At 39.4% G+C, this 12830-nt stretch overlaps 1 protein-coding gene across 3 annotated transcripts in view; it reads left to right on the plus strand.

Annotated features, from left to right (window-relative positions):
* The window catches only part of LOC124156148 (calcium release-activated calcium channel protein 1-like), a 36659-nt gene extending 24309 nt beyond the window's left edge, over positions 1 to 12350 (plus strand). For all 3 annotated transcript variants that reach the window (XM_046530502.1, XM_046530503.1, XM_046530501.1), the window contains 2 exons: positions 9444 to 9564; positions 10393 to 12350. In XM_046530502.1, the coding sequence (XP_046386458.1) occupies positions 9457 to 9564; positions 10393 to 11370 (1086 nt within the window). In that variant the 5' untranslated portion in view covers positions 9444 to 9456 and the 3' untranslated portion in view covers positions 11371 to 12350. The remainder of the gene's footprint in view (positions 1 to 9443; positions 9565 to 10392) is intronic.
* Positions 12351 to 12830: the final 480 nt, after the last annotated feature.

Consider the following 12830-nt stretch of genomic DNA (forward strand, 5'->3'; position numbering starts at 1 on the left):
CAATTAGATTCCTTCCGCAGCGACGGACTGGGAGTCGACCGGCTAGGGCTAGTCCGAAGACTCGGCCTACGCCCCTCAGTGAGGTCGTACTTCCACTGCTTACAATGGGTTGTTCTCGGATCGGAGCCTCAGTAGACGGCTCAAAATTACCATGAAATGCTAAGGATACGCGCTGATGGCGACCCATACTGATTACACAAAGAAAAACTAGCATTAAAATATGCCTATTTGAAAAAACAATTTGACCACCCCACATCTGATCAAGTTTTGGATCATTACATTTAACCAACAAATAATGTCATGGGTGACGTAAAATACAAACATCTCCCTAATCGGACAATACATAAAGCTGGATCTCGAAATGCACTTCAGTCATTTCCAAACTGCTGAAGATATCACGATTTTAGACCGCATATAGGGTAGAGTTCACCAAGTGGTGAAAATTTGAAATGGTGATTAAAATTTTCATTTATAGACTACGTGCCACAACAACGCCTCTTATAAGCATGTAAAATATTATCACTATTACCTCGGATAACCAAGAATAGGTACTCAAAGGATATACTGCCAATAATCCTGGCGATTCAAAGTAGAGATTCCTATTTTTGCTTTCTATTCCTCATTACCCTGGGTGAAAACAATGGTGGAGACCGAAACTTAGTGGAATTCCATAGTAAAATAGGCAAAATGATACTTTGCATTATTTGCCTCACGTAGAATTTAACAAGTCAACATGTTTCACTAGCATAGGCTTCAGTGCAGTGTAACATGTTGTCTCTCCAATAATTTTAGAAATTCGTGGAAATTAGTGCTGAGTATTATTTTTTCTACCAGTATTAGCTCTGATTCTTTTCTTCTGACTAAAGATTCATCTTTCTCCAGTGAAGGCATAATATTTCCACTCTATTCACCCCATCTCTTCCTGTCGTCAAGGGAACGGCTCCGTCAACAGGTGGCTGGACTCGGGCAGGGGACGGACCAAGGCGTCACAGTCGTGAGAATGCAATTCGCAGCTCCGCGTTCCAACCGTAGGCCACTCTCGACTCATGTTGAACATTCGCATTAGCCACGGTACAAAAAAAACTCCATGTTTATGTTCCCCTTCCCCCTCGTTAAGGATACACTGCGCCGATAAACTCACGCCCCGTACTTTCTGTCAAATTCAAATAGCTGAGAATGTACACACGTCTCTATCAAATCGAAACTTATCTGGAATAGTTCTTACACGTTATAACGAATTCGACAAATATACCAACATGTATACTAAAATAAGCACAGGAACCAGACCGAATGAAACACGAAGCGTAATAAAAGATGTACTGTCGTATGTTCCACAGAAGTTTTACTTAACCGACCCAGGTTTCGACATTGCACTATGTCATTTTCAAAGGTACATACACAAATTTGCGAGCTTATTTATACCCGGGAGGGGGTGTTAAGGCAGGGAGGACGTGGTGATGGTGGAAGGAGGTTAAGTCAGGGCGAGCTTATTTATACCAGGGTGGGGGGTGGTTAAGGCAGGGAGGAGCACTCCTCCCTGCCTTAACCCCCCTCCCTGGTATAAATAAGCTCGCAAATTTGTGTATATTCACCTTTGAAAATGGCATAGTGTAATGCCGAAACCTGAGTCTGTTAAGTAAAACTCCTGTGGAACATACAATAGTGTATCTTTTATTATGTTTCCTGTCACCAAGTTCCACCAAGTATCGCCATCAAGCATTAAGTATCGCCTTAAGTTGATCGGATGAAACACACTGAAAAAGGACATGTAAAAGAAAACCAACGACATTCTTCAAGAAATAATTACCCTACACACACCCGACGTAGTGTGTGGGTACTTGGATTTGCTATCGATTAGAAAACATGCTGCACCGTTTTATCAGTGAGCAACCGAAATTGAGGAACAGGCTCACGAGCAGCTAAGTGGAAATGGATATGTACTTATAATATGGAACCAGGAGAGTAAAAAGGATAAAAATATCAAGATAGAAGGGGAATAGTGATTGGAAGAATAATAAAATGCACTGAGAAATAGCCTGAGGGGATTTCATCTGCTAACATATCGTGGAGATTTTCAATGAAAGTCTCACCACTCAAGAAGAATCTTTGGACAACAGCTGACACTTCATGTACCTTGAACAGCAAATCTTTATTAGAATTAAATAATTAGAATAAGATTTAAAGACCTTGTAACACAGACCATCAGATTTCATTTATTTATGGCATTAGCTTGAGCATTACTATTTCACAATTATTTAGTATCATACGCTTGTTTTATTATTTATCGTATAACAAAAGAGAGTGGGATAAATCATGTGCAATATTTTTTGTATTATTACCTTAATTGATATAACTTAATGCATAAATACTTAGAGTACACTGCACAATGTTATTTATACTATTTCATATAAAAATGGATTATATTTACAGAATTACGGCCTCCTTTACAATATTAAGCATGATTCTTTGAGTTTTCCTTATTATCAAAGTATGACTATCACGAACCCACAGCGTAATAGGGGTTGCATGCTAATACATTTATATTATAATATTTATATGCTAAAATCACCAAAGCTTATGATTCACTTGTTATGTCCAAAGTCTTTCTCAGGGAGTATTGTACAAATTATTTTTAATTATTATTCGATAAACTCAGGCAATAGGAGGGATAATACAACAAAAAACTCGCATTTTTGTGGTTCTCCAACAATGTCGAAGGCGGAAGGAATTCCACACTCAGACGTCAGGTCGCCGCCTAACCGAGGAAACCACGACGACAATTTCAATGCAAAGTGATCGTAATCACTTTCAAATCAAACAAGCAAAAATATTTTCCCCACTTCTCGGTGTATAGTCTTTCACTGAGGGTTAATGGTAATCAGGCGTACAAACACCCAACCTGTAAGTGTTCTTCCTCTTTTCGGTGACGCACTTGGAAGGGGAACTAACCATAAGAGTCAACATTTAAGACTCGTTAGTGCCTCCTCAGTGGAATACGAGGTCGATTCCTAAATAAACCACTTAAAAAAGAAATTTAATTTTGTGTGACATCCTCCTACACGCCTTCTTGAGGTGTTTCAGCATTCGCCATGATCCGCAGTCGACAGCCCAAGCACCTAATTTTTGAACGAAATTGGACGAAGTGTAAAGGCCGTTTTACACGGGGCTCAGAATAGCGCAGTTTAGAAATGCATTATTTTCTAAAATGGCGAGGAATTGCGCGAATGCATGAACGAAATTGGAACAGGGGCTGTTTTTCCATCTCACGTCCACGCATTCTCGCATGTGTTCTAGCAATTTACCGCTTTACACGACGCAATTTTTACTGCGCCTTCGTACACACGTCAGATTGTGCAAGTACGTGCCCCGTGTAAAACGGTCTTAACAATAAGCTTCGAAATGCGTGTGCGTAAATATATACGTCCCTTTGTACATATCACAAATCTCTCGGGTTACTTTTTTTGAGGGAGAGCAGCGGAATGTTGTTCTCTTGCACTAGAAAAATGTCTAGAACCGGCCCTGGCTCGGGGGGCTTCAGACCCCACCACCCCTGCAGGGCTACCCATGGGAATCCAGTTTACACTAGATAAAATGGTAATTTTGTTCGGACCCCTACTCCTGCTGGGAGGTTACCCCCTACGTCCCTCACCTAGCCCACCCTTGTCCCTATCCTGCATCCGCTACTGGGTATAACCCAAATACAGAAATGAAGAATGAAGTTGATAGACTGCAGCGATTGCAGGAAAAAAAGCATGTTCAAATTCATCGGAAACCTACAAAATAAATTACGTCCCGAAATAGCAGTGATGAAAATTCTTTAAACTCTCCTAAGAAAAGGTAAGCTTTTTTTACACTCAAGTCAGCAGCTCATCACTTTTTCATAATAATTTCCAGGCAATAAAAATTAAAATTTACTCTAGTGGAACGTTCTCATATGCAGGCATTTGCGAAAAATGCCCGCTAACATGCAGGCAAATATTTACATGATATGGTATAATAAATATGAATAAATAGTTATTATGCCCGAGGTTCAAAACCAGGTATTCTTATATTATAAAAATCAGTCATCTTCCGACACAACATATAATTTTTTAAAATTAGGGCAAAGGAGTGGGCTTGTACTTGCGGTGAGAATTAGTGGGAAATAAAGGGAGGGAGCTGGGGGATGAGTCTGTATTAGGCGATAGCTTAGCTAGTCTTCAGATAACCCTAATATTAGGGATAGTTTTGATTGGCTGAAAATTTGGACGCGCATGAATGGGTTCATGAGATTATCATGCTTTTAAATATAGACCATGTTTCGAATTATATGTTTGTTTTCTTTGGCGATGCGTCGCTACGGGATAAACAGCCGTTACCCTCAAGACCTGGCGCAACAAGTAATTTTATGAGCGAACGTTCAAATAGCGTAGGAAGGCTAATCTGCACTCTCGTCCGCGAAGGGCGGCTCACTCAGTGCCATCTTCCTCAGTCCTTCATCCAGCACACGTGCAGCGAGGTCAAAATCTCTTTCAAGGCGGATTGATTTCGCTAATCCGAGGGTAAGAGCGAGACAAGATTTGAGATGCAAACGTCCGCATAAGCCACTCTGCAACGTCTCCATACACCACGTATTAGTACCTCCCTTGTTTCGTCTTTCAAGATGTTGACTGCCATCTTATCGACGGCTTTTAAATGTCAGGGTGAATTAAGAAAAAATAATCAGTCAAATACATATCCATAATAAAATGTTTTTCATTTAATTCGCATAGATAGAAAATGATTCCATGCATTTGTGATTAAAGCAGTGCAATTTTATCAATTGGAAGAGAAGGCATAGTCAACGTTTTTAGACTCTTCGAGAGGAGATTCCTGCAGTCAATGCACACGCTACTCTGAAAATGTTTATTTTGGCTCACAATTTCACTGCCAGAATCTTCACTTTTAAGAAGAGAATGGAAATGCTTTTTTATTGAATGTTTTTCCATAATAACTGTGTAACATTTCTCTTGAATAACGGGATGAAACGGTAGCAGCATAGAAAATAAATACTACAAATATTAAGAGATATGCAAAGTTCAATGAAATGTAAATATATTTAAGGATTTGGAAGCCAAAGACTTCTCATGATAAAACTGATGGAACCGATAAAATGAATTACGATGTTTTGAGTAGAACCATATTTTTTTAAAAGGATTTTTACAACAAATACCTAATCCAAGATGAATTCCCTCAACAATCTCTACAAGCATAATCTATTTATTTAATAAATAAGATTCGCAAGCAGAATTCACATCTACTGCGTACACTTGGATTTTGTGATTATCAACATCCTCCTGAAGACGCGAGCAGTTGAAATTTAAATAGACTTATATCCATTACTCAATGATCAATAAATATCTTCTTCTGAAAAATTAAGTTCAACTTGAGCAATTTCTTCGACCACCATCGGCGTCATACAACATCTGGAAATACGGAAATGATTTTTGTTCCAACTTTAATGTACTTTAAGAGGAATATTTTCAGGTAAGGTCAAAGTAATATTCCACGATAATATTACGAATGGCATCTTACGGTGTCTACCTACCTCTGTGTCATAAGATTTAATATCCAGTTGTTCTACAAAGAAAAGTGAAGCGTGCAAAAGACGTAGCCATGGAATCTCTTTTTTTTTAAATCCCTAAATACACTTTTGGTATACGGATTATCATTAGGAAACTGATGAAAAGCTTCATATTATTTCACAGTTTTTTTATTTTTTAGGCAATACATGTTGACAAATACGCTTAAAATATTCTTGCAGACCTAGTGAAGTCTGTGGTACAGACATAACAGGCAAAACTCTGCCTCTTAGCTATGATTACACCTGAGGGAAAAGACTTTGCAGTTATCAGAAGAAGATTCCATGAATACCCAATATTGGCTGCTGCATTGAATCACATTAACTCATACTCCATATTGATCATTGAGAATGGTGAAAAATGTCACTGAACGAGAAATAACTGCAATGCTTTCTCCTGTTAGAGAAGAAAAAGTTTCTCAAACGATGATTTTTCTTACTTATCCTTATTGGGTCTATCATACCAAATTTAGAAAGAATAATTGTTCGCAAAACATCGTGAGGAAGAATAGATTCTATGAGCATTTAAAAAAGTACGAAGAACTAACGTACGGTTCGCCCAAAAAATTTAAGTTTAGTAGAATAGTTAGCAAAAGTAATCATCTTGATGTATTATCTTACGACATACATTATCACTCGCAGCAAGAAATTTTGTTCCATGACTAACAATAAAAAACACGACTAATAAACTTCCTCCTAGCATATATACCTTTATTCTGGAGACCAGAAAATTCACAGCATTTCCTCAGCACTCAAGATAGAGGGAAATGGTGATAAAGGACAACCTTGACTCACTTACATGCCTAACACAATCCTCCAAATCCTTTATCTGCTGCTTTGTTATTCATCCTCGAGCAAGTCATTACCGATTGCATTTCAAGGCATGTCACAACTAGCACGCTGGAAAATGAATTCAGCTTTGGCACAACAATGTAATTACCAACGCATCAGCTCATTAATCAAAAATATCCCATTCACTTTCTCCGCCTACAGAAGAGAACAATAGGTAAAAGATCGTGAAAGCCCGGACTACATTCATTGCGCTCATTATTTCATGTAGTACCAATTCCTTGATTACCACTTTAAGATTTTATCTTAGCATTTAACAGCCATTGATTTTTGTTTGATCAAGCAGTTTCTAAAGTGTACTTTAATAATGTCTCCCTAATAAACTGAATAACCAAAAATTATTCACAAGAAGTGATTTTTACTCTAAAGAAATCCATTTAAACTTTAGAAGAGGCGGTAGTATAACTTCAAGGTTAATTATCCATAAAATCGAAAAAATACTCATTCAAATTTCTCCACCACCTTCGCACCACGATTTATTTTTCACAAAAACCTAAGGTATTCAATGGCATTATCCAAGACGGAAAGATGACGTCTTAATTTCGAAATCAATGTCAGTACAGTTGAAAAAACAAACTAAAAAATTGTTCATCATAATATGGAGCATAATCTCCATACGGAATACGTCCAGACGGACTTCTTCGGCATGAATAATTTGAGGTATATTTAATAGATAGATAATATTATATATAACTCAGGGGGCCCAAGCCAAGATACAACAATACTAATTAAAACGATAAATTCAATAGAATAGGAATAAGGCGTAAATGAAATAATATAGTGGAGGGCCAAGTCACAAAACTGCAGTAAACACAGAAGAAATAAGTTTAAATGGTAATACGCTGAAAAGGTAAATTGTAATAAACAGTAATATACTCGATAAAAGTGGATATAGCAGTCAGTATCATATGTAGCCCAGCTCATATGTTGTTAACAACTGAAAAAAAAGGTAAGCCACATAGCACTTTGATATAAGTAAATCAACCAAAAGGAGGGTATTCAATGGAACTTAATTCTTCTATACTTCATACACAATGAAAATATTTCATTTACAACGTAAAGAGAAATTAAGGATCAATTTAAGATAATGGAATTGTAACCCGGATCTAAGTGTAGTCACTCATGATATCATATTATGTGCTACAAATCCAAAAGAAAGTCTGCAAGATCACCTATCATCCAAGTGTCCTCAACTACCCCCAAGTAAAAACTTGTCGCGGAATATTGTCATATTTTTAATGCATTTACACAACTGCAAGTCTGATCCTGACCTTATCAAATCCATTTTATTGCTTCCCAAGGACAATTCTGTTTGCGAGTCATGAGCGGAAGCTGTAAGGGCCACTGGATAGAGAATATATCGGGAGGATTTAGGATTTTGAATATAATGAATGCATGAATAGTGGAAGGAGAGAAGAGAAGAAGAAAACTAAAAATGATAGATGGAGTGAAGAGAAAGGGTTAGCGGAATACAAAAGAAGAGGCCTGGGTTAAGGCACATTAAGAACGGCTACGATAATGCTTTACACCTGCCAATTTAGGACTGATCTCTTCAAGATGATGGCAAATTTCAGGTCGTTTCAAGCAATCTCATTCAGTTTTAATCACATCTGCATGTCTAGCCTCATCATCATCACTCGTCAACTATAAGAAGATTGGTTTGACGCAGCTCTCCACTCAATTCTCCATCACCTAAACTTTTCACACCTACGCACTTCTTCTTTTTCACGTCCTTCTTTACCTGTTCCATATACTTCATTCTAGGGCTTCCTTTTCCTTTCTTGCCATCTGCTGTCCCACGACGATTGCCTTCATCAGGCCCTCATGTTTCAAGATATGGCCTGTAAGGTCGTTCCGTCTTCTTGTCAAAGGTTTTCATGAACCTTCTCTTCTCTCCTAATCTTCTTAGAACTCCCTCAGTACTTACTCGATCCATTTGATCCTCATCATTCTTCTGTAGCACCATATTTCGATGTCCCCCCACTCTTTACTTCTCCGCTGCCGCCATTCTCCATGCCTCACTTCCGTAGAGAAGCATAAAAAAATTTAAGTTCTGATAAATTGCTTCCTTTGTTTTATGCTTTAATATCCCGCTGTAAGTAGATCTTTATTATAGTCTAGCCTAGCCTAAATTCTTTTATCTATCTTTCACAACATCTTTACCGTAAGGCATGTCTAAAGAATTTACAGTAAGTGTGATATTACCGGTGCTCAGCAACATGGATACGTATGAATTGCTAATCCAATTTTGGGAACCTTCAATAGGGTGGTTTCCTATTATTTTTTTATTGCCTAAATCGAAAGATTATTACTCCTGGAGTACGTATTTCACGCTTTTAGATTTTTAAATGACGATATCTATTTTTCGCGATTAAACGAAAAGTGAAATATTTCAAGAGCGCGAAAACGCGACGCGTAAGTAGGAATGATGGGAAAAAGTCCGTGCGACGCATTTCTGGTTCCCCCTCCCGCCTTGTGAGGTGACCTTGATCGAGCCTCTGAGCGCTGATAGGACGCAGGATGTTAGCGGGTTGCTGAGTACCTTGCTGGCTGGTAGCGCTTGGCTTAAAAAAGGTTTATTAATACCTTATCAAACGATGAAAACTTTCCGACCTTAGCCAGTTTTAATAGGTGATTATTAAGACATGTTTCCCTGAGCTCTGTGCCTCATGCATGCATTGGTAGCCTCAGACGATGTATAACTCCTATCCTCTCGTGTAGAAACTAGGTCCCTGTTACGTCACGTGGAGTGGAATCGCATGGGCGCCAATCTGGCCTTTTTCAAATGAGGATAAAATTTGACCCTTGCCATTCGTCTAAACCGGTATTTCTAAAACCAAATAATTTGTGTATTATGAATACACTAATGGTGGGTAACGAATCGCAATCAATGCCTTTCGTTTTCTTTGATGAAGGAAACTACCCTATTCTTTAGTTAGCCATTTACTACAACTATTCTTACTGGCAATGACGAGGAATGGTTTTATCTTTGCAGGGGGAATGAGGGTATGACCGAGGCTCGAAACCTGTGGAACACGGCCCTAGCGGCGACTGTTCCTTCACAGAACCGATCTTCTCCTATGCTGACTACTGGAGGATACTGGGGCAGCTCTAAGGTAAGAAAGATTATCTTGTTCTCCGACCAGCAAGCATTTTTTAAATTCAGCAGTCTTCCTTGACATTCAAATCTATTCATTTAATCAAACGCGAAAACTTTTGGTCTAAGTATTATAATTATATTATATAATTTTCCTTCTCCGGTTATATTTCTGAAATCCGCTTCGATGGCTTTCAAGAAATTGGTCCTCTTTTACGAACAGTGCATAGATCTTAACGGCGTGAATAGAATAAGATTTCTAACGGAATAGTGCGTGTTAGGGTGGAATCTCTTATGCAGACCAAACTTAATTCATGGTCTTAATAGATGAGTGGAGCTACATTTCCCCGCTGGTGAGTGAGGGAAGGAAGAGGGCGTAGCACCCTTCGGTAGGGAACTACAACAGCGACTGATACCAAAGAATCCGGCCTATGGCCCGTGTAGTTTAGAAAATCTCTGCTTCGTATGTATTTTTCCCCGATCGTTTTTCATCAAAACATATAATATTGATTTAGGTAAAAACAAGAGATACTATTGATAGTTCTCAATAGATTGGACGACAGTTCGCCTCAACCGACAGGAAAAACCACTTAAGATACAGCCATTACTTGGTAGTGCTAGTGGTAGTGTCGTAATACAACAACAAATTTTCCTTGATAATAGGTGCAGTAATTTTTTTGGTTTATCATTGAGGATTCTCTAAAATTTGGAATTATATTTAAAAATGTTTTTGGAACGATTATATTACGTCACGGTAACGTTAATTCTAATTCGCCACTAACTGGGTTAACTACGAAAATGCGACAGCTTCTCATTTGCATTTAAAATCTGTTTTCTTTCCCTTCAGACTCTTCGTGACGACATGGAGCCGATCCCCCACTCCCACAGCTTCACTTCCGTGAACATCCTCCCGGGCGACCCTGGTCCACGGCGGAGCAGAGAGTCATCCGTCGGACAGAACCGCAACCTAACGCCAGAGGGTCTCTCCTGGAAGCGACTCCACATGAGCCGAGCAAAACTGAAGGCCACGGCCACCACCTCGGAGCTGCTGTCGGGCTTCGCGATGGTCGCCATGGTCGAGCTGCAGATCAACGAACCCACCAACGTTCCAGAGTGGCTGTTCGTCGTTTTCGCTGTTTGCACCACGGTCCTCGTCTCCGTTCACATATTCGCACTCATGATCTCCACCTACATCCTCCCAAACGTGGACGCCGTCTCCAAGATGCAGCACATGGCCTCGAGTTCGAAATCGTCCGGGTACAGCAGACTGGGCGGCTCGGAGGAAGATCACTCCAGTCACATGGGCAACATTCTCGAGTCCCCGCACGAGAGGATGAGGAACTTCATCGAGCTCGCCTGGGCTTTCAGCACGGTCCTCGGACTCTTCCTGTTCCTCGTCGAACTGGCCATCCTGTGCTGGGTCAAGTTCTGGGACTACTCGTTCACGGCGGCATGGTCCGCCACCGCGATCGTCATCCCGGTCCTCGTGCTCTTCGTGGTGTTCGTGACTCACTTCTACCGCACCCTGGTAGAGCAGAAGGTCGTGTCCACCTCCTCCGATCTGGAAAACCTCGAAGCCATGCACACCACGCTGCGCGACGTGGAGGTGGGTTGCTACGACAACCCGGGCTGCACTGTCATAAACCCCGGACCCCCGTCCCCGGCCCCAAGTGTCATGCTCAGTCCACCCTCGCCGACCTATTCAAACTACCCTCCACATCAAGGGTCCTTGCTGGTGGTCCCAGATTCCCAGAATCGGTTCTTGTACCCAAGTGTTTCACCACAAAGACCGTCGACCCCTAATTCCACCAGATCGGCCATTTGAATTTGATCTTTGTGTATAGTTATAACAAAATCTCACATCTAGTTGCGGTTAAAAGCTGCATGCTAATTTTTTCTCACTATGATTCTGTGACGGTACATTTAACTCGTGTCATGAAATGAGGAGCCCATATTTTTCTGTTTGTCTTTTACTCTTGTCACAAGCGTTATATGGATCTGTAGATGTAAAATTTATGACGATGACTGGGACGATGTTTAATCACGATGTTTAATAGTAAGTAAAAAGAAAAAAACGACTGAAACGTAATGAATATAGCAACAAAGATGGAATTAAAAGAGACTGAAGAAAAAGTAGACATACGAAAGCTTATGATACCAATACGTCATAGGCAGAGCATTCCGTAGATTCACTGGAGCTGAGATTCACAAGGTAATGTTTAGTTTGCCAAGCTCGTTAACTTGCAAAATCGGTCATAATTACGGAAAAATGCAAGTGAGGAGACGCAATGAGTTTCTAGATTGATTCGGAATACATATCAGCTAGTTCATCGGTGTGATTGGCAGTAATAAAATCCTTTCGTGTGTGTTTAAGCTGAAATCCTAAGCGATCGGACTCAGTCCAGTGGTGTTCAATTTTAATTTAATTATTTTATTCTGTATTATTAGATCTATAAGTTGGAGCCGTCTTTTATAGCTATTTTTCAATTTTGTGAGTGTGATTGAACAAAGAACTGAGTATTTATTTGTTAAGTCACTATGCGACGCGATCTGCGCGATATTCAAACGGAAAGGGAAGTGAAACGTAGGACCCATTACTCTTTAAGTGTTTATAAAACCCTAAGGAGTTGCAGAGTGCATCTTTAGCTCATCTCATTTGAAATCGAGGACTTTTATTTAATATATTGGTTTAATTTAGAAGTTTTCTCAATACGAAAGCAAACGAAAAGCTTTCCTCTCGAGACTTTGTCTGAAAAGTATGAACTTGTACTTTTTTATCGGTGAATAAAATATTCTAAGCAAAAATGTGTCTACTTTCATTTCCTTTTCCTGCCAACAAACTTTTGAAACTTTGAGTATATTAACTGCAAGTGTACTAATTTTTTCTGTCTAAAGTGGAGTTTTATCCTAGAAATATTGCTGATTAACTTTTCTGAGAGTTATACTTCATTAGTGTATTTTATGTAAAAATGGGTCCTCACAATACTTCAAGGTGTCATGTAAATAGAGTTTGGTCGTTAATTACAAAGGAGTCTATTCTTCCACTCATTATGATTAACATCTTCATCTCCATTGGCCAAATATCTTAAGATTCGTTTTATAAAACTCTCAGTCCATTCTTCTACTGGCAAATATTTTCTTGTTATCGTATTTCTTCTCCATTGATAACCGCTCTATTTTTCGACCTTCGACCAGCTATTTTAACCATTTTAAGCAAGAGGTACAAACTATAGGCTGATGGGGCTAATAATACTTTCAGTTCGAAAGAGTAGGTTAATGTTCGTT

Source organism: Ischnura elegans, chromosome 3, assembly GCF_921293095.1.
Source record: "Ischnura elegans chromosome 3, ioIscEleg1.1, whole genome shotgun sequence".
Taxonomy (NCBI): Eukaryota; Metazoa; Arthropoda; class Insecta; order Odonata; family Coenagrionidae; genus Ischnura; species Ischnura elegans.